General features: G+C 52.1%; 2 protein-coding genes across 2 annotated transcripts; one reads left to right on the forward strand and one right to left on the reverse strand.

The window, feature by feature from the left end:
* Positions 1–425: 425 nt before the first annotated feature.
* MLF2 (myeloid leukemia factor 2) lies at positions 426–7,127 on the reverse strand. The gene is made up of 9 exons (XM_082278372.1): positions 7,013–7,127; positions 6,787–6,860; positions 4,882–5,008; positions 4,387–4,422; positions 2,904–2,957; positions 2,373–2,498; positions 1,879–2,038; positions 1,549–1,789; positions 426–1,012 (listed from the first exon to the last, which is right to left on the reverse strand). Exons 2-8 carry the CDS (start codon positions 6,834–6,836, stop codon positions 1,611–1,613), a joined length of 732 nt encoding a protein of 243 aa, XP_082134498.1. The 5' UTR covers positions 6,837–6,860; positions 7,013–7,127; the 3' UTR covers positions 426–1,012; positions 1,549–1,610.
* Positions 7,128–14,135: 7,008 nt separating this feature from the next.
* PTMS (parathymosin) lies at positions 14,136–17,316 on the forward strand. Its single transcript, XM_082277738.1, has 5 exons — positions 14,136–14,672; positions 15,427–15,498; positions 16,211–16,292; positions 16,442–16,506; positions 17,126–17,316. The coding sequence occupies exons 1-5, from the start codon at positions 14,625–14,627 to the stop codon at positions 17,174–17,176; spliced, it is 318 nt and encodes a 105-aa protein (XP_082133864.1). The 5' UTR covers positions 14,136–14,624; the 3' UTR covers positions 17,177–17,316.
* Positions 17,317–22,478: the final 5,162 nt, after the last annotated feature.

Raw genomic sequence — 22,478 nt, forward strand, 5'->3', positions numbered from 1 at the left:
TGCCTCTCAAGTTAAGAAAAGGTCATTCATAACGTCACCCTCGGTCGCAGTGATATAGTAAGAAAATAATGGAAGTATTCCCTGTCTGTGCAGGAACCCCAGAGGCCCAATTCAGGGCTACACAGCTCACCAGGCAGCAAGAAAGACTGACAAATTTCCCTTGAGTGCACAGCAAAACTACAGCAATTAGAGGGCATTTTTTGCAAAGGGTGAGTTCTTGTATCTTCTTTCATGACTTCCATGTTGAGCATCATCTCACTCTGTGACTGCATGGGAAGGCTATTAGGCTATTTTCTGTAAGAAAACAAAACCTTAGAATTTAACACCAAGTTTCTCCTCAGCAATTTCCCACGGATGTGAAAGAGGTTACTTAATTCCACAGCATGCACAATTACGTCAGCTGAAGGCAAAGACTGATCCACCAATTCTTTACAGTTTGTTTCTTTATTCAGTAAACATCTAGTTACAAGTTTCACAAATTAAAAAAGTGGGGGAGCTGATTGAAGAGGGGTCGGGGGGCCCACAGGCTGATCCAGCTTTTGTTCTGCTCCTCCCTTCTCCAACGCACACATCCTTCTGCTTCTCCACAGATGCACCAAGGAGCAGCAGGGGAATCAGAGCCTCTGTCCCCAAGAGGGGACTGACGGGGTTCTAGCAGAATTCCCTCATGTTCCTTTCACAGGGGACTAAACACAAACTTCAGAACCAGCCCAACCCAGCACAGAAAGAGTGGAAAGGATGGAAGAGGCAAGGTGGCAGCTCCTCATGCCCACCACTACTGGCAGAAAGAACAGAGCCAAGGGACAGCAGAGAGGGAATGGGCAATTCATGTGTTCCTTGCACATCAGTGAGATTCCCCATGGCCCACTGCAGCACTCAAATGGGGTGAAAAAGAGCAATGCAGAAGATTAGTTGCTTTGTTTCAATTCTTAAGTGGGAGGGAGGTTAATACTAAATTCGAGGAGGGTCCAAGTGGTGCTTTGAAGGGGCTTCAGAGTTTCACTGTCTGTACCTGGGAGGAAAGGAAACAGAAGACATAAAACGAGTAAGTGGTACCTAGAAAGCAGGACAGAAGACAGATAAAGACATGTTTAAACCTTATGTCTAGACATCAAAAAAAGGGGAAAATGTTCCTTTTCAAGCACTAGATCACATCCTAGTGAGCCCTATTCAAAGCGCAGGAGAGCAGACACCAGCACTTACCTACATTTCAAACTGGATGGACAGCAAACAGTCCCTGAGTTCTGTAGAGTGACAATATAAACACTCCACAGATTGCAATCCTACATGTCATACTATTTCAGCCAACAGTTAAGGCTGACACCACAGGTCTTTTGTTCATGACAAAGCTAACTTAAACAGCTTCCATCTTCCTGTTCAGCACAGCATCTTCTCAAGTTCACACCTTTCCCTGCTCTCTCAGAGTGGGAAAACCCATTCGCAACCGAAACTTCAAAATAATATAAGATTAGTGTGAAGGAAAAAAAAACCCTATGACTAAGAGGCAACCATGCAGTAGAGACAAGGAAGGAACTTGCTAAGACTTACAAGAGCGTGTAGGTAGATTTGGGGGTGGCCACGCTGCACCCCCCACAAGGTCTGCTCCGAGTTCACCAGTCATACCGGCGGGACTGTCTGGAGGGAGAATCCTCAGGGCCCTGGATGGCGAGACGAGTCCCTTCGGCCCGCCGGCCAGCGCTGCCTTCGTGACGCCGGTAATCCAGGCCCCGCTGCGGCCGGAAGCGGGACGTCTCTCGCCGCCACTCGTCGTCAAACGCGGCTGCGTCGCCTGCGCAGGGAGACAACAAGCTCAGGTGGAGGAGCAGGGGGGGAAGCGGCACCTGGCTTTGCTGGGAAGAGGACACGGGCACTACTCACTCTCATCCATGTTGATGTAGTCCTGCCTCTCCTCCTGGTCACCTGTGCGATGGTTCCGGGACCGCTGCATGATGTGGGCCCTCTCCCTGATGTGGTGTCCAATCGACATCTGTTCCAAGCCGCTGTCCGAGTCCCTTACGGTTCGCCTTGTCTCACGGATCTGGGGGCAGATTCCCATGTGGAATCAACATTTTCATTCCTTCTCCCAGCCCCTCAAGGCACCCCGATTCCTGCCTCCAGTATTTCAGCCAATTTGCACTGCCACCACTCCCAGGACGCCAGACACGACGTTATGAAGAAGGAAGAATGGATTCCCTGCTGCCAACACTTCCCATTTCCTCCCGGGGCCCTTGGCACGGTTCAGTGAGTCACAAGAGCAAAGTGTGCTCCTTGAACTGCAGCTGACTGCAAAGCCAAGTGCTGTGGGTGGCCACCCACAAAGCCACCAAACAAAGCCCACGCTCTCACAGCAAAGCCAGCAGCTGCTTCCTTACCCCACCAGGTGCTGAACGCATCTCTGAGGTCTCCTGATAGACTTTGGGCCCATCACCCAGGTTGGAGTAAGAGATGACGGTTGAGGAGGTAAATGTCTGGCAGTTAGCACCACTTGTCATATGCTCCTGCAAGAAGGAATGGGGAATGGCGGAAAGAAGGGATGGGAGGGAAGAAGAGATGGCATTTAATTCTCTCTATACAATGAAGTAGGAAGAAGTTACAATAGGAAGAATATAATCCCCATGGGTCCATTTTTCTGGAGAATACATCTTCCTGTTAAATTCATACCTATTTCTTGCTAAGCAAGTCCGCCCCTACACTTCCTTCCTCACCCCTGTCCTCTCCCTGCACTCAGGATCAAGCTCTGTCACTGACTCCCAGCGATGAAGCAAAGCTTACAGCCTCTGCCACCTTGGCAGGTGTGGCTCAGTCCAGCCCAAGCAGCACAGTAAGGTGGGACACATTAGAGGGATGGCAGAAGCACCCTCAGCACTCCCCTCAATACAGAATGGTTCATGGAGGGTTCTTACCATGTTTCCAATCATGTCATTCATCATCCCAAACATATCTATAAAGCCACCTGCCTGATAAAAAGGAAAAGAGAACACAAGAGTAGTCAGTCTGGGAAGAGACATGAGGAAAGAACAACAAACTATCTGCAAAAAAACCTGCTGCCTAAGAAGAACCTTGGGGGTTTTTTCCCGTTCTTTCAGTAGTGCAGGAAAAAAATCCCCAGAATTTGGGGTTGCTGTTCTCTCCATTCTCTCAGGTTGCATTGCTCAATGTTCTGGCAAAGGTTGTTCTTTTAGTTTCAATCCAACTACTGATCCACTGTGCTTTGTGAGCCTGGGAACTCAGTGAAGTTAAGAGAAGAAATCTCAGCATGTGCACTAACGGTGAGCTTAAGAAAAGTTTCCACTGATTGTTTTCTTTCTAGCATAACAACAAATTTGCTTATTTTCCCCTACAAACACCTACCTTTTCCATCCTGTAAACCTGAAGGCTGCAGTAACACCCTGGGCCAGCAGGTCTCACAGGTTAATTGTGCAATATGTAAACAAAATTATAATGTCAGTTCAAACTTGCTGATTTCTTTTTTTTTGTTTCCTCGAGTAGCCTCTTGTTCTCGTTTCCAGCAGAGCAGTACTCACATGCAATGTTATTATGCTTTGAAGTCTATGTGTTTGTAGTCTTATTAATCCTCCTCTGAGCTACAGAAATTCCGGGACTCTACAGTCTCTTTCATGAGGCAATTCTGCAGAGCAAGACAGCTGAAGTTGCTGGATCTGGAATAACCTATTCCCACTGTATTATTTCAGTGGAAGATGGAGACCAGCACGCCCCGAGCGCAGGGCTGTCACGTACACACAGCCATTCTCATTCCAGCCCTGTATACCTAAAGCATCCTGCTGGCTTCTCCAGCCACCACCACTGGCAGAGGAGGTGCAATCATCCCCTCTGCCTACTGATGGCCAAGTCCTTCCCTCGCATCCTCACAGCTCCTCCATTACCTACAGATCTGCAGCTTCTTTTCAGACGTATGAGATTATTATGGGACTACCTGCTCTTCCCAGATATTAACTGTCCCAATTCCCATGAAATATGGTGCTATAACAGCTTTATGGCTTTTCTCTGGTCAAGGTGCAAATACAACTCCCCCATATAAAGAGAGTTAGACTCTCTCTTTGAAAACAGCTCACGGACAGGATTAAAACATTAGAGGGGAAACAAAGTAAAGGCCTGAAGTCATAAACCAACTCTATGAGAGGTCCACGAGGAACCAGATGCTTCCAGTTTCAGCTCAACACCCTCTTCCCTATCCCATTTACTATAAATCTAAAGCTCATCCTAGTCTCCTAAGACATTCACATCCTTCCTACCTGGTAGGATAGCCGGTCATGCTCACAGATGGCTACATTTTAGCACTGGTTGCACACAGTGCTGATGAATCTCAGCATGGAGCCACTACTTGGAAAGCCTCTATAATCTGACCCAGAAAAACAGAAAACTTACCATGCCGAGCATCCCAAAGGGTGAAACAGCTCCTGCCTGCCAGGAGAACAGAAAAACAGAACAGAGAATGACTTTGCAACAGCCAAACACTATATCCTCATCAGAACACACTAATCCTTCTCAGAAACAGAACTGGGAACACTCAGGCTCTACAAACAGATCAAGAGCGAGCCCCATGGATTCCTGGGAGTTCAACCCCTAACAAACCAGACATGAGGTGCTGCTCCTAAATATCTCCCTGTTATATGAATTCACATCCTTGAGAAACAACACATATTCATTCCCTTCCTCCCATCCAACCCAGAACGCAGTTGCACTCAACACATTAGTACAGGTGGAGTAAAGAGAAGGACAAGAACACCACTGCACTAGAGATTAATTCTGCACCCACCACCCGTGTGGAGGCAAGGGGGGTGCCCAGCCCAGGAATGGTGGGAGGCAGAAACTGACGTGGCAGTTTGAGAAATTCCAGCCTGTACTCAGCCCCTCTGTTACCTGCATCCTGCGGCCAGCCTGGCGAGCCCCAGGTGTGGTCCCATCCGTGATGCCAAGGAGCGGCCCGAACCCGAAGCTCCCAGACAGCATGCGGTTCATGTGCTGCCGGTGGATGGCAAAAGGATCCCTTTTGGAAAGGTGGAGAGAACAATGGTGAGGACAAAGCCCCATATAATCCACTCCTCCTGACTCTGAGTTTTCCTTACACAACTGTACATTCCTTCCCAAGCTGAAAATTCAGAATCCTGAGAAGTAGGAGTTGCCTATGGTGATCCTTGGGGCTGGAAGGGACCTCTGGATCCCATCACATCTCTTGTGATAGAAGGTTTTATACCACAGAAGCCCTGTCAGGTACTAACTGCTGTCTGCTCGGAAGTAGGTTGGTGTTCTGCTCTCAGAAGTGTACTGCTTTGGAGTAAAGCATGGCCAAGGCCGTTCCAGAACCTCGCTGCTCTAACACCTTTTGTAGGGAGGTGCATGAAGACCCTCCTGGCTGCAAAGAGAGGGCTGCACTTAATGGCAGCAGGGAGCAGGAGATCCTACATATTGTCCTCTCACCCCTCCACACACATACACATGAACAGTGAAATGCAAGACTGGAACCTCCAGAATGGACTGTATGGCCTGACAGCCCTCTGCCCCCCAGGGGGTGAGACCATATACAGCTTTTCCAGATTTGAGGGAGAAGGGGAACAATAAATGGGATCCCTAGCTGGTTTTCCCTTCTTTTGCAGCCTCCACTTTGAGGGCTGCACAGATTCACACATCCTGGAGAAGCAAGAGCAGGAAAAGAAGGGTAAGGATAAACAGTCACAGAATACAGCGACCACAATAAGAAACTTCTGGGAAATACCATAGCTTTTTTCCTGCCCATCTTGTAGTCTGCAATTATCCCTCTTGAGCATTAATAACCTCTACAGCATAGACTGTTCCTGAGATCACAAAAGTACCTACTACAACCCAGTACTTTTCTGTCTCTACTGGAAATGCTTCCCATAATAAAAGCTAGACTCATACCTGCCATGTTAATGAGAACACGCTGTCATTCTGTGACTAACTGGGACATCGAGGTCTCCTCTCCTGCTAATTTGCTCACAGCTGATAAAAGTCTTGCTTACCACTGATTTCATACGCAAAAAAATGGACTGTTCTTCTACATGCATAAATTTCACCAAATTTCTAGTAGTGTCTTGTTTAACGTAATCAAATTCTTCCTGTATTACAGCCTATTCCTTATCCACTTTGGCAAGGGCTGCCAACTTAGTGTCACTGCCAAAATTTATCAATAGCATCCAATTTCTGTACTGAGGACAGAAACAAAAACATTCAGTGAAAGGAATCCCAGGAAGAGTTCTTGGGACCTTTGTTGGATTTCAATACTTGTGTTTCAAAACTACTCGTTGTCTTCTCTTTACTTTGTTCTTCACAACTTGACAACTGCTTCAGCAGCCTTCTCCAGCTCCATTAATGACTTCCTGTGCAGAACAGCAACAAACACTGGACAGAGCAGCAGATTTTAGCTATCTCAACTGCAACCCTACTTCGCATGAGAAAAAAAAAAAAAATCCTTGCGCGAAGAAAAAGATTAGTTATTCCAGCCCTCTCTTCCTCTCAGACAGCTGCGATGCCTTTTGGCCTACTTTATTACGCTTTCCTCCAAGACCACGCTCCAATACCGCAGAAAGGAGACCGACGCGACCCATGTTATTGGCCGCGCTGCCCCTCCGGAGGATGTTTGTGTTCGTCCCCAGACAGCTGCGCTGCGGCGGCGCTCCCCGGGCCCGGCCGGCCTCTGCCCGCCCGGTGGGACGCGGGGGCAGCGCACACCTCCCGGGGGACGATCCGTGCCGCAGCCCCCCCCTTCCCTCCCGCCGATCCCCCCGCAGGCTGCCCACCCCGACTCACATGGCAAACATGGGATCCTCCGGCTCGCCATCCCTCATCAGCCGGAACATGCTTCCCTCGCTCGGGGGCGGCCTCTGCGGAGGGGAGAGGGCGGTGAGCGCAGCCGGGGCTGAGGGCGGGGAGGGGCGGAGCGGAGCGGCGGAACCGGCCCCCCCGCCCCGCCGCCAGTCCGGGCAGGTGACGGTAGCGCTCGCCCCCGGTCCCGGCCCGCCGGCCGCGTCCCTACCCTGCCGTGCCTGCCGGTGTCGGCGGTCCCGGTTCGGCGCAGCCGGAGCCCCCGGGCCGCTCACGCCTCCGCGCCCATCGCGCCCCGGCCCGCGCTGCCTCCGCCCCGCCCGCGCCGCGCATGCGCGCCCGCCCCGGGGGAGGGCGCGGGCGAGGCGAGTCCGCGCGGCACAGCGCCCCCTGGCGCCCCCGCGGGCCGCGCCCCCGGCCCGCAGCTCCCACCGGGCAGCCCGGGAGGGCAGAGGGAATGTGAGGGACCGGGCAGGCCTCATCGCTCCGCACAGCTTCCTCACGAGGGGCAGCGCGGGGGCAGGCACTGATCCCTTCTCTCTGGGGACCAGTGACAGGACCCGTGGGAATGGCCTGAAGCTGTGTCAGGGGAGGTCTAGGCAGGGTATCAGGAAAAGGTTTCTCATCCAGGGGGTAGCTGGGCACTGGAACAGGCTCCCCAGGGAAGTAGTCACAGCACCAAGCCTGACAGAGTTCAAGATGTGTTTGGACAACTCTCTCAGGCACATGGTGTGACCCTTGGGAATGGTCCTGTGCAGGGCCAGGAATTGGACTCGATGATCCTGATGAGCCCCTTCCAACTCAGAATATTCTGTGACTCTGTGGTAACCCCTGTGGCTCATGGCCAGTTGGTTCCCAGCCAGAGTCCACAGCAATCCCTGGCCGCTGCAGGGGCAGCACTTATCCCAGGCTTCCTGCACAGCATGGGCATGTAGGAGGCACCGACAGAGCTGCTTGGCTGTGCTGAACACATGGACAGTGGGTGCACACCAGTGCTCTGCTGACAGAAGCTGGGAGGGTACTTTGTAAGCCAGCTGTGGGTCATCACTGATCCTGGGAAGCCACTGGGAATCACAGGCGAAGCACAGGTACTTGTGTGCACCTACAGCGGTGGTGGGGAATCTCCAGAAATCGGGGGGATGACACCTCTGTCACCATCTCTGGGGAATGCTGGTTGCCTTCAACTACCGCCAGCTCCACTGGATTACAGGGAAGAGAGCAGACTGACTCATGCCAGCTCCAGCCCAGGGCACGCTTCCTCAGTGGTGCTTCTGTTGACTGTTGCATCCGGCCCACCATGTGCAGGAGCCAGATTGGACCCATGCCAGAGGACTCGAAATAGTAGGTTGCAAGAAGTGGTTGAGAAATCGAGCTCCTGAGTTGTGGCAGGAGCCATGTCCTTGGATTTCGGAGTCTGACAGAGGAAAATGACCCAGTACCGTGCTTCACGTGTGGAAGGCATAGAGGACCTGGCAATACTTCTTGCTACAGCAAGTCTCAAAACTGCTTAGTATTGCGAAAGAAGACCTCTCACTGGAGGCCCGTGCCTGTGTGCATGCAGAAGGCTCTTCAGAAGTCCCTCCTGTACACAGTAATTGCATTCTACAGAGGCTAAAGCCACAGCATTCACAATAGGGGAAGTGTCAACAGGACAATGGTGCAGGATCATGAGGTGGACACAAGTCCCATGGGCAGGGCACACACTAAGCAGGGCCAAAGCTCTCAGAGGGAGGTTGTTCATAAGTGAGCTGCTGAAAAAGCCTCCTGTCACCAGCTCAGAGCTCATCTGCGAGTGCTGAACTTCACACAAAGCCCCTGCTAGCACTGTCTCAGCCTCTCTGATGCTGCTTCTGCAAACCTGAATCATCCTTCAGAGACCTCCAGTCTGGAAAGCCTTTCCTGTCTGGTGTGTTTTCCTTTAGCTCTGAGGCTCTCTTGGTGTTTGACTGGAGTGTGGAGTTGACCTCAAATGTCAGGATGCAAAGGGAGGTAAAGAGCTTCTAGGGCAGAAATGCAAACATCTCTTTTGGTTTTCTTATTTTTTTCTTTCTTCTTTTCCCCAGATCTGGGATAAAATAAATTGCTGCCCCTTGGTACCAGTGATCCTCCCACTCCTGCAATATCCCAGAGATGGTAAAGCTCTCTCAGTTTTTCCAAATAATAAGTCAGGCACTGCTGCCTTCAAACAGAGGGGAAAGGAACAAAAAAAGAGTCTGGAACAAATACTGCTTTGCAGATCCTTTTTCTGTCCCTGATGCTGCTCCTATGCAAGCACTACCCAAGGGCTGAGTTTATGAGACTGGGGGCTGAAGCTGAGGCTGTGGCTCTCCCTGGGTATTTCTGCACCTTACAGGCAGTCCTTACACCTGATGGACACGTTACCAAAGGCTGTATTTCTGGGGCTATTACCAGTTCAACAAACCTTAAGGGAGCCTTGCTTGCAGACAGTCATGTTGGTGGCAAATGCCGCGTGAAACCTTGGAAGGAGGAATTGGAACGGCAACCTTTTTGTGGATTGTGGACAAGGCCACAGTTCTGAGGAATGCAGGGGCTGTTGCTGCAGTATTTGTAGGAGAGGCTTCTGCACAGCTCTCACCACGTTGTGCCCGATGTGCTCCAAGGGGACGGCCATGTGCTGGGTCGGAATGACGAGCAACATGGGGGTGCCAGTGAAAAGCAAGGCTCCCATCTTGCTCCTCTCACACTCTCTATTCAGGCTCCTCTTTTTCCCCACGAATAAAAACCATTATATCTCTCCGTTTCCTTTCTTTTTTTTTCTTTTTTTTTTTTGAGCTGCCCAGGTTGTGCTGGGGGCGGCGCGGATGGGGGGAAGGGGCGGGAGAAGGCGCTCAGCAGCAGGCGGCCCGGAGGAGGTGAGCGAAGGGCAGAATGGGACGGGGGGAATGGCGCCTCTGCCCCCGGCTCCAGCTCGTCGCTGCCGCCGCCGCCGGCTGCTGCCCGCGGTTCCCCCGGCCTCCCCGCCGCCCTCACGGCACGGCCGGCCCGGGGCAGCCGCGGCGGCAGCGCTGGAAAGCGAGCGGAGCATCACGTGGTGAAGGTAAATAAAGGGGACGGCGAGAAACCGTGCCTAGTTACCTGCTGCTGCCACGGACCGAGCATTTGGGCCAGGAAGGCAGAAACAGCTTCGTAACGCGTCCGAATGTTCCAGGGCCCCTGTGGACGCCTGGAAGACAAAGAAATGCTCGTTAGCAGAAGTCAGAGCTACCCACAGCCATTTCCTCATTGGTTCCCTTCATCTGTGCCTCTTACGTAATCCTCACCCAACAAGTATCTCTGACCTCAGATGAAGGGCACCCTGAGTGAAGGACAGCTCTGATTTGATCTTCAAATGTGACAATTCATATTTGGGATGCTACAGCCAGCTTGTGGTGGCTGCAGCTTGCGTTGCGTGGCAGCGATTACTTTCAGAATATTTTGCTCGTGTTAAGAGTGTGTCTGTCACACTGTGAGTGAGAACCACGACCTCCATCTGTGCTGTGTTAGCAAAGAGAGGATCACAAAAAATCACGATTGAAAACATCCCTCCCCTTTCCAGTCTTCTGACAGGCTGTGTCACCCCTCATCACTCCCTTCTACTCCTCTTGCTTCCTCTCCTTGGGTTACCTACCCTGCTTCCCAGCCCTCCTGCAGGGCTTATTTAAATATGCTGCCTCTCAGGAAGCCATTTCCCAATGCAAAGTTGGCCGGTGGTTGAATTCTTGGGTATTTCCTCTTAACTTTAGTATACGTTATCATGAAAGAAGAACAAAGCTGATTATCTGCATGGATTTTTAACGGATGCAGTACAGAAAGATGAACAGCGTGGGTTAAAAATATAAGCACATTCAAACACGTTCCCTCTGCACATTGAGATTTTGCTAGTTTTGCTGTAAGTGAAAGAACAGATATTCTCCGTTTCTGGATTTATGTAAATCTAAGAAAATTTAATGCAAATACACATCATTCTGCTCTTTTGTTATTCAGCAAACAGTTTGGAAGAGGTTTGGAACCACTTAGGAGTTAGCTCAGTAAATATAATTCTTAAAATACCCAGTTATTGTGTTTTGCTTTTGCTCAGAAAATGGCTCACATTTAGTTAGTTCAGCCTTCAACATAAACACAAAAGTCACCGTCCCCTCTGCCCCCCAACAGAACGCAGTGACATGACTAGCAAGGTAATAGACCAAAATGCATAAATAATTGCTCCTAGGTGCATTCACCCCGCATATGCTGGGAGCAGAAAAATAGATACCACGCATGAAAGCCCAGACACATCTCAGCCACGTGCTCACATATGATGGCACACGCCTGCAAGCTCAACGCACGCCTCAGTAGAAAAGTACCATACTTTCTACGCTCACAAGAGTAAAAGCATGTAAAAGAGGGAAAATATCCCTTCTGCACACAAACAGGTGTGTATTGCACCTAAACACGTGCACACACCTACATAAACACCAAGCACAAACAGGGCACAGCACCAAAATTGTGACACCGTATGGAGAAAATGACGTTCCCATTGTTGTCTGGGTTGCAGGCAGACGCGCAGTGTCTGTTCCACACAATGACCTGTCATGTAACTTCTGCACCTCCCTCATTTTGTCTAAGGACATAAGTCCCCAAAAAGGATGGAATATATTCTGCTGAGTCGGCAAAGCAACTACAGACAAAGACTACAGAACATACTGAGCAGGGACTGGCATCTGCAGAGTGCACAATGAGTGTACTCGCGCTTGCAACAAAGGGGAAAGCACAGATGGGAGAGAGGAGCAGAGAAAAGCTGCAGATCGATCTGGCAGGCGAAATGCAGAGTGGCACAGATCAGGTGGAGGAGCAGAAGTCACAGGGAAGAGCTAGGTGAGACAGTCAATGGATGCCCTCAGGGCCTGAGGGAAGCAGCTGCACACTAGAAGCCCAGAGAATCTCACCACCGGAATCGTAAGGGCAAGAGGAGTCGGAATGCAGAAACAGGCAGGTCACAAGGAACGAAGAGTTTCACATTGGGTTTAAGGGGAAAAACATAGCTGATACAATCAAGCAGGGCAAAATGGGACTTGAGAAACAAAGGAGGGGATGCAAGATGAATTTTGTACATAAGATACAGGATGTCACAAAGAGAAGCCAGGGAGAGGGCCATGGGAAGAGTGCTACCAAGAACACAGGTAGGAGGCAAATGCCAGGAAGGAGCAGATGAGGTAAAAATTGCAAAGGGGATGTGGTGGGGAGCATGGAAGGGACAACGTGAGGTTGCACACTGCAAGTGCTGGGGGGGAAAAGAGAGGTTGCTGCTGGCATGCCAATTTGTAGTGCTGACCCAACAGCCCCATCCCACAGGTTGCTGGAAACAAGCTTCCCTTGCACAAACAGGTGTTTGTCTATTTGCATCCGTGGGTGCGCAGTCTGTCGACGCAGAGCTTTGGGCACGGCAACATCTCTGAACATAATCCTTGCTTTCTCCCCTGTAGGATGTTGTGTCAAGGCCTGTTTGTGCATTAATGTGAAGATGTCTTTGCCAAGGGATATGTGTCGGTGTAGTTTTGTGTTTTTAGTTGAGTGTGTAAAGGAAAAGGATAAAATCCTGGATTGGTGAGGAGAACAGCAGAGCCATGAGCCATGTACCTCCTTACAAGCTGAAGCAGAGAGGAACAACATCTGGCCACTCTTTAGATTCTTTTGGGTCCTATTTTTAGGTGTATATCTAGAAATTAAGATTTTCTTCTTGCAAAAGAGAAGGATGAAAGAGGGGTACTTGAACCAAACCAGGGCTGGAATGCTGATAGCAGCTAGACCTGAGAAATTGGCCAGATGGGTTTTGTGAAACAGAAGGGGGGGAAATTAGTGCATGCATTTTCATAATTTGGTTTATTTTGGTACTAGTCTAGATCTGTGCGTCTGAGTTACAGGACTGATTTTTGGGGCAGGCACTCTGCACTGTGTGTAGCTGGGAAGAACGTCAATTAGTCAGATCATGAGCGAAGCAGCTGTAGCTGTGGAGGAGACGAGATGACAAGGTGGGGACCTTCTACCTCCCTATCACACAGATTATAATTTATCCAATCTCTTTCATACTTTCCTTCAGGAGATATGTACTCAGTGCCCTCTGTTCCACAAATACCAATGGCTTTTGCTGTTAGATGCTTGAACTGAGACACATTCGATTAAACTCAAGAGCACCAGCTCTAAATCCTGACTTTTCACAGAGGCTGAGTTTGTATCTGAAGGACAAGAAGGGCTTGTGTACCTCCATACATTTCCCAACCAGATGGATTAATAACCTTGCCTTGTACCTGCGAGAATGACTGTGTACACGTGTACATCCATATGCGCTCATGTGCATGCTTAGTTCTGTATGTAGGTAGGCTTGTGAACGCGTGCGGATTTATTTTCTTCTTTTGTATGAGCCTGTGACTAAGAGCGGGACAATATAAACCTTCTGGGAAAGGTGAAGGGAATTTAGTCATCCTGGTCTGCTCAAGCTGATAAACAACGGGCTGAAGCGCGGCTACAGGAACATCTGTTTCGTTAGCAACAAATCCGTGCAGCTGCGAGTCACCACCTGCGGTTCTGCAGGAAGGACCTTTGGCTAAAGGGAGACTCGGAGTTGGGCGGTGATCCTTCCCAGCCCGGGGGGAGGCACCGGTGGAGCGTCTACCAGAGCCCGGGTTCAAGGCGGGCGGGCGGGCGGGCGGCAGGGCTCAGTGTTGCACGGCCCGTGCTGGCCGGCCGGTGGCCCGGAGCGGGAGGCCGGTCCCGGGCGAGTCGGAGCCGAGCCCAGGGGGACAATGCCCGCACCGCGGCGACGGGAGCGGCGCGGCGCCCGCGCCCTCGCGCACCTTCCCGCCGCCCCACGTGCCAGCGGCCCCTCCCGCCTCGCACTGCACCAAACGGCCCCGCGCCCCCGCCCCGCCGGCGCGCCGGCCGCCGCCAGCCAATGGGAAACCTGTTGCCAGGCAGAGAGCTCATTTGAATGGGCCAATCAGGCGTCCCTGCCCCGAGCCCCTCCTTATATGGGGACGGGGGATGCGATCGCTAATCCACCCCCCCGCCAGCGCCGGCTGCCCCGCCCACCCCCTCCCCGAAGCACCGCCCACTCCCTTCGCCGCGCGCAGAGCGCGGGAAAAGTGCCCAGCACCGGGCGGGCGACGGGGGCGGGGGGGGAAGCGGGGAGGGGCGGGAGGAGCCCCGCCGCCGGGAGCGCTTCCAGCGGGAGGAAGGGCGGGCAGCTGGAGTGGAAAATTCCAGGCAGGAGGCCGCGTGTCGCCAGCACTGCCCTCCCACACGGCCCCGCAGCGCCGCTTCTCGCCTCCCCCGGATTCCTCTTGGAGAGCCAGTCAGCCTGTACGGGCGGCTCCCCGGGCGTGCTGCGGGCAGAGCGCTCGGTTCCCCTCCCCGGACAGTGCCCGTCGGTGCTGCAGCCCCGTGGCTCGGCGCGGAGCGGGGCTTTCGCCTGGCTTCGACGGGGCCGTGCGGCGCCTTGCGGGGACCCGCGGTGCGCCCCCGCTGCCGGGCGGCCGCGGCGGAGCGCACATTGTTGTAGCGGCCCGTCCCTCTCCCCTCCCTCCTCCGCCTCCCGTCCCTCTCTCCTCCCTCCCCAGGTCCCTCCTTCCCTCGTCACCGGCGCTGTATAAATCCCCTGCCCCGGCGGATCCCCCCACCGCGGGAGACCCTGGTACTTTGGCCCCCGGGGCGGGATCCCGCCGCCGCCTGCGGACCGCTGGGACTTCGCGCTCCCGCCGCGGACCCCTCCTCGCTCTCTTTCTCGCTCTCTCCCTCCCTCCCTCGCACAGTTCCCACCGGCCTCTTCCCTTCGCAGTCGGGGGGCCAGGATGTCGGAAAAACGCGTCGAGGAGGCACCGGCGGAGCTGAGCGCTAAGGTGAGACACCTCCCTCCCAACCCGCTCCCCGCTTCCCATCCTCGCAAGCGAACGCGCTCCCGACGGGAGGGGAGGGAATGGGCTCGGCGGGGGAGTGGGGGGGCGGACGGCTCCGTGAGGCGCCCTGGCGGCGGGGGGCGCGCGCGGTCCCTCGCGCGCCGCCCGGCCAATGGGGGGGCGGGGGCGGGGCGGGGCGGGGGGGGGGCCCCCGAGGGCCCTCGCGCCCCCCGCCCCGCCCCCGCCCCCCATTGGCCGGGCGAGGCGAGCGCGCGCTGGGTTCGGCTGCGCTCGGCTCTGCTCGGCGCCGGGGCGGGGGGGGGCGGGAAGCGGTGTCACCGCGGAGCAGGAGGAAAGTTGTGTGGACACAAAGCGCGGGCCCTCGGATGGCGGGGGAAGGAGGAGGGAGGGGTGGAATGGAGAGAGAGGTCCGGAAACGCCTCGATCCTGCCGACAAGGTTGGGGTTTTTTTTTGTTTTGTTTTGTTTTTTTGGGTTTTTTTTCAAATCGTTAAAACTCTTCCATGCCGCTTCTGGTTTCCACACGCGTGTGCGGGCTAAAAGTAGCTCTGACGCGCGTTCGCTGCTGTTTGCCTTTGTCAGGCGGGCGGATTTAACGCCTAATATGTCTTCTCGCCCGCTATTCCGCCTCTCCTGCAAGCCTTCTTTGTTTAGGCATCCCCGTCTTTTATTGCCGCTGACCGCCAGAATGTTGTTGGTTTCCCCCCCCCTCCCCCCGCACCTCATTTCACATATAGGAAAGGAAAGAGAAGAAGGAAAAACTCGAAGAGAAAGCAGTCCACAAAGAAAAGAAGAAGGAGACAGTAGAGGTGAGGCCCTTCTGAGGGACAGATTTGAAGACGTCGGGGGAGGGTTTTGTGCTCGATGTGGGTAATGAATATGAAGGGCATACGGGAGATCAAGAAAGAGGGCAGGTCAAGGGAACTCCAGCATAGAGGTAATGGGAGAGAGAGCTCTCGGATAATTGTGGAGAATGAGCCTTGAAGGACTTAGTGTAGTCAGCACAGCCCATCACAGAGAAAAAAGGTCAAAGAAGGGAATGGAGCCAAGAACAAGTAGGAGAATGTGGCACGGGAGATGTGGTCCTGCGCCCACGAAGTACCCTGAGGCGCACAAGGAGCGCGTGTTGGAGGTGGGGGGAGGAACAAGGAGGAAATGCACAGATTGATGGAGGTCGGAAGGGATCTGGAAGCAGATGTACTGTGAGCCTCGGCTAAGTCATTAGCCTGTAATCACAGAGATGCTTTGGTTGTTGGGAGGGATGGCGGCAGCTCATCAGGATGTAAGCTTGTGGGAGACAAGGAGCTTCGTGTTGTTGGGGATGGACTGGAAGGATTGGCTTTGTAAAGCTGGTTGGGAGGAGTGTTCAGCAGGAGTGGTGGGAATAACGGTGTCGGAGTAACAATGCACTCAGTGCACACCTGAGGTGGCTGGAGCTCTGGAAATTGTGCTTGTAGCAAAGAGAATGTGGAAATGTCATCCTGGCACCAGTTTCTGCTATGACTGATCTGTTTCATTCAGGATGAGGAGAACGGCGCTGATGAGGATGATGAAGAGAATCCTGATGATGTGGATGAAGAAGAAGGTGGTGATGAGGATGAAGGTAGGGAAACCTGAAGGAGTAGGAAGCTTCAGAGGAATAGAAGATTGTGGAGGGAAATTCCTTCTCTGAGCCTTCTTGACTGTGAGATTACATTCCCTTAAATGCTGCTTCAGTTTAACCTGTGATTTTCCTTTCTTGCTTGTGCTTAGAAGGAGATGAGAATGGGCAAGAGCAGGATGGCCACGCAGAGAAACGATCTGCAGAGGAGGAAGAGGTGAGTAGTAGTGAGTGTGAGGATAATAGTGGGGAGAAGGAACGAGGCGACTCGCTGAGTGCTGATCAAATCCACGTGGATGCTGCTGCTGAGAATCTCAAATTGGCCTCAGGTCTCATTGCTTCAGCGGCAGATGGGTAAACAAACCTCATGTGGCAAGGGGATAGTAAATCATGTATGCTCCTTGTAGGATCTGGGTCCTTCCACCAGCAGTGCTGAGTAAGTGAGAGGGAGTTGAGGTGCTCGAGGTTGTGCTTGGCAATGACCTTTGAACTACCTGTGTCTTCTGGGCTTCAGGCCAGGAGATAGACTTGTAAGGGTGGACCCTGGGGTCTGTCTGCAGTGGTGTGAGCCTCGGCTTCTTATACCTCCTGGAAGTAACAGCATGGGTGTGGTGTCCCTCCAGATGGAACTGTCCACATCTTAACCATGACCAACAGAACAGCTGTGTCAGGCACTCAAGGGTGCTTTAGATGGGAGTGGATTTAGAGTGGGCCTAACAGAGATTTCCATATGGAGGAAAGAGCAGCAGTTAAGAATTTTGTGGAGAAATTATGTGCCTTGGAGTGGTCACTGTTTGATGGTAACTCCCTCTTTTTCCTCTCCATGGTTGATGTAGGATGAAGTGGATCCAAAGAGACAGAAGACAGAAAACGGCTCTTCAGCTTGAAGAGCTCCCCTCCCATCTCCCTTGTTCCGTCCATCTCTCCTCCTCCATTCCAGCCTGTGCTTGCACTGCCCGTTAGCCTCTGGCTTCACACAATCTCAGATGAGGAAAGATTAGAAGTGCTCTCAAATGGGGAAGACAGCAGGTCCCTTCTCTCCCAGAGACCTAACCCATCCATGACATTCCCCAGCTGAAATTATCCCAGTCCCCTGCATCCCTTCACTGTGCCCCACTTACCAGTGCTCCTCTTCCCTCAAGAATCTCATGGTTTCCTGGGCACACAACCTCGCCGGGCACTTCATGTGGCAGAGCACCTCCCATCCCCTTCTCACCTGCCTGCCTGTTTTGTCACTGGTATGAGGTTCTTGAGAGCTCCTGCTCCCCAGCCCAGCTGCCAGAGCTCCTCCATGAGCCAGGAGGCTGCGGGCACAGATCTCATGGTGCGTTCCCCAGTCCTAAGCCTCTTCTCATCTGCTTTCCCGCTGAACCCTGAGAGGAAAGACAATATTACAAGCAAATAATGGTTCTATTAAGTGACACATGGAGACAGGATTTATTTTAAGCTTTTGGTTTTTTTCCAAGTTTACATGACAGCAAGCTGGCCCTCGCGAATTTTTCGGAAGATAAGGGTTGCTTTTATATATGAATTTCATCTGAGCTGTGTATTTTTTTAATTTGGAGGCTTTTTTAAAACAAATCAAGAGAGAAACAATTGGGGACCAAACTTTGATTTCCATTTTTTCCCTTCAGATTTTCTTGTGACCATTTTTTGTAAATTAAAGGCAATATAGCCACAGCGTTTTCTATGGCACAGACATCACAAGGATGATAGATATAAATATATATATTGTTTTCAACAAGCACTGTAAATAAAAGCGTTTAAAAATGTTTCAAACCGCTGGTGTGGATGGCTGTGTCTTCACAACCTGCAGGGGTCGGTGGGAGTTGGTTTGTGGGAAGAGGGCGTGGCTTGTCCAGCCGTGGGTGGAGAGGGGAGCCAGAGGTTGATCAAAGGGCACGCGTTGGTTATTTGAAGGGCCCCTTGGGCAGCGTGTTTGGGTCCTGTTCCCTGTCATGCTGCAGTTCCAGCGAGGGCAGAGCACAAACACTGGACGAAGCTCCAGGGCTGTCCCGAAGCTCTTAAAACTGCTGTTGGGCCTCAGCACTGGGCAGAAGGGGTTTGGAAAGGGACACCAAGCTGTAGCTGCTGGATGCAGCCCCGTGTTGCTCTCACCGTACGCTGCCCCATGGCCCCCTGCCCTGGCTGGCTTCAGGCATGACTCACACAGCACCAGGCGCAGCGACCAGGGAGCGTTTCAAGAGGCAAGAGCTTCAGTTCTTTGTCCCACCGGCTGCCTTGGGGAGAGCTGTCAAGCGTTTGTCTTTTTATCTGTGCAAGACCTTTAAAGCTGCTGTTCGTGTTTCTTCTTTTTCGACTCGTACTTTGGCACTCGCGCAACAAGCCACCGGGAGCTGCAAATAATACCAACTTTTGTGTGCGCGTCAGCGGCTTTGTGCTTGTCCGACTGCAGCAGCGGATCAGACACTGGAAGTGCAAACACTTACTTGTCTCCAGAGGGGCAAAGCATCCGCTTGTCATTTTCTCCAAATGCCGGTGTTGGGCTGCGCGCAGGGCACAGGGGGACACAGCTGCTGCCAAGCCCCTGCTGCCCGTGGGTGCCTCCCGGGTGCGATCCCACTGCACCTCGCCCCGGCACCCGTTCCTGGTGGAGCTGCCAGTGGCTGGAGCCACAGCCAGCTTGGGTGCCTTCCCCCAGAGCCGGGTTCCAAAAGCAGGTCGCTGCTGCCTGGGAGGGACTTGCAACACCCCTCTCTGCTCCCGCCCGCCTTGGGCGCTGGGATCAGTGGGCTGCTCCAGCCGGCGCGTACCTCGTAGCTGCGCTGTCGCAATTTGGTATTCCAGCATTGCTCCATTTTAAAAAATTACAGATTCTAGTCTCTGCTCCAGATTTGGGCAAGTCCTCAGGACTTCCCCAAACTTTCTGCTCGGCAGCCAGCTTTTGCTGTTCTGTACTGAAGACAGATTATCAGCGGATGATACAATCTCTGCAGAGGCAGATTGCAATTTTCATACTTCCTCCCCACCACCACTGCAGCGCCTGGCTAGGGGTAGTGAAGAATGTGCTTGCCAATGAGAAGTTATGGAGGCATAACTCCATCTCTGCTTCCTATGTGGATGCAACACCAGTACCACTGTCTCTGTCCAGGCAGTCATCCAGAAGGAAGTGGGGCAGCAGCTGATTTTTAGGCCAGCACTAGCAGTGTGAGCAGCCATCCTTCCTTTCCTCTGAGGGAAATACTGCAGGACAGAGGGAAGTGACAAAGGACTGCTAGACGGCTTCTCCATGTCTCTGTGGGCCCTTTGATCCCACAGTTTCTACTATTTCTTCCATCTTAGTTTTATTGAACACCTTTATCATTGTCTATGGATAGTTAGAAGATACAGCTAGAGATACACAAATAGAAAAATACCTGCTTTGGGTTTTTTTCATGTTGGTGACCTGCAGGACATCATCTCTGACTGGAGGTGAGGGCTACAGATAACACAACTGAAAATCACACTGTTTCTTCCTTTCCTGTAGACCTGCAAATATCCGTGCTGTATCCAGCGGTATTTTGGCTGACAGAGGGAGCACAGCAAGAAGTTGCATAGATTTCCAGAAAAAGGTGAGAATGCAGGGCTTTGCACTGCACTTTATGTCAAGCCTGCCTGCGTGCTTTGTTTGCGTCCAAACCTGCAGGTGTTTTTGTCTTTCAGCCTAGTTCTTCTTCCACAGTGTGATCAGCCATGTTGTGCTGGTGTCATGAAGGTAAGAACAAAGCCTGTCTTCACCAGTGACTCCTCTGAAGTGACGATGCCATTTCGGGGCCTTACTCCTCTTTCTCAGCTCTGTGCTAATTCTCCGCTCATTTCATTTAATTCCTGTGACCATCTGTTAACCTCATCAGCTGGGGGCAGAACTCCCTCAGCTGTCCCTTCCTTGCTTCCCATGGAACCTGCTGCAAGCTTACAGCAGATCTGGTCCTGCCAGCCAGGCAGCACTGGAGATTTCCTCCTTTCTCCTCCTCCTCCAGGTCGGCTTGCTTTGAGGGAATTGTGGAGGAGTCACAGTCATGCTCTTGCACGCTCTGCTGAACTTCCTTCTAGACTGACAAGGGCTTCTGATGGCCCTTTTGTGTGGTCTGGAAAAGCAAATGCCAACACCAGTGCAGAGAGCAGGTAGAGCCACCTGTGAGGTCTTAACTGGGTCCCTGTCCTCACTTGGATGAGCGAGTGGCCCCTCACTCCTTGGCAGGGATCAGCGGACAGGTGGGACCTGGGGCCACCAAAGTGATGAGCAAACCTCCTGAAGGCTGTGGCTGTGAAAGGGGTGCCAAACCTACTGGGACAGCTCTGGCTGCTGCAGGTGAACAGCAACACTGCCTTGTTGGGTGAATAAAACCAGTTGATGCTTCTGGTTAAGCAACCTGATGTAGCTCTGGAATCAGCTCTGATGTGACCAAGGAAGTTGGGCTAGGCATCTTGAGATGTCCCTTTCCATCTACCAATTTCTGTGATATATGAAGAAATAGAGGCCTGCCATGGAAAATTTGAGCTGAGTCTGAAGATATTTTGAAGTGCTGAGCCCAGAAATGAATGCTCTTTGTATCTTATAGCTGTCACCTTCTCATTTCCCGTTAGACAAATGATCCCCTCTGCCCAGCTTCTTTTGTCTTTCTCACCAGTTTTAATGCAATAGATGATATAGGACTGGAATAATCAAAACCATCACATGGGCAGAGTCGTGAACCCTCCTTCAGACCTGGAAAAAGTGAGTCCTCCAGCCACTGCTGGTCTGGGAAGAAAACCCTTCTTGCTTCAGGAAAGTCCATAATCACCTGGTTGCACTAGCTTTAAAAAAAACAGTGAAGACCAATTATTTCTCCTCCCCCCCCCACTGCTCCCTCTGGGATCAGGGGCTCCTTTAGTCCCCCTGGTTAGGAGACACATTGCTCAGCCACTTCCCATATGCCATATGGGAAACTGAAACAACTTGCCTTCCCAGATCCTTAAGAAGCCCGTGTACTTTTCCCTCCCACCTCTCTCCCTTATTTCAAGCACGGAGTCAAAGACAGACACGCTCATGGCTGCTCCAGTCTGTTTTCTCAGGGAAGGAGTCTGTGTTTACATGTGTGGGCTCAGACTCGGGACATACTGCAGATGGACAGGACATCTTATCAGGGGGTGAATTTGGGGTTTTTTTCTGTTGTGAGTTGACCTTGGCTAGACCCCAGAAGTCCACCTAAACCACTCTAATGCTCCCCTTCTCAACAGGATGGGAGACAGAAAATATAGTAAAGGCTCATGTCAGGAAAGGTTCATTGGTCAAGATAAGGACAGGGACAGATGATTCACAGGCAAAACAGACTTGACTCGGGGAAAATTTAATTTAATTTATTACTAATCAGATCAGAGAAAGATAATGAGAAAATAAAACCAAATCTTAAAACACCTTCCTCTCACCCCTCCTTTCTTCCTGAGCTCAATTTCCCTCCCAATTTTCTCTACCTCCTCCCCTCCAACAGTGCAGGGAGTTGCAGCCAGTTCTTCACATGTTGTAGTTTCTCACAGAAACCACCCCTGGAGCCCCTCCATGACTAAAACCTTGCCACACAAACCCAGTACTATTTCCTGGTGAGCTTTTATCGTTTTAGCAAAGCCTGGACAGTCACAGGGCTCTAAGGTCTCTAGGTATTCATGGGTCTCAGCCACACAACATGGTTTATGGGCCCAGCGTGGTGCCACCAAGCACAGCTTCGCTCTTGTGGGAGGCATTTCCTATTAGACACAGAAGAAGATGCTGTCCTGTCTCAGGCTGTTCAGGAAGCCTGAGTCCCAGCTGGAAGTATCTGTGCACAACAGCAGTTCCTCAGCTGAGCCTCACAGAACTGGGATATCAGAGCAGACAGAGTTCACCTTGTCAGGTGTCCCTGTGCAGGCAGGCTAGAGCAGGGGGCTCGGTGACCTGCAGCATGTCACCCACGGAAGAGGGCAGAAGAGCACACCACTCGTATGTGTGCTGTGGGTGACATCTGACTGACGCTACTTGTCACCAGGGGGCTGTAGGAGCCGCACATTCTATAGACCTCCAGGGCTTTTTGAAATGACGTTTATTGTTGCCATTCTCTACCACGTATCTTAAACATCGCATCTCAAAAAGTCCAGGTCAGCTTTTCCAAGGTCCTGTCTGGATACAGGATGCTTTATTCTCGGTTTAGTCCCTTAAGCCACGCAGTGGTGTCA

The sequence above is a fragment of the Coloeus monedula genome, assembly GCF_965178545.1.
Source record: "Coloeus monedula genome assembly, chromosome: 3".
NCBI lineage: Eukaryota > Metazoa > Chordata > Aves > Passeriformes > Corvidae > Coloeus > Coloeus monedula.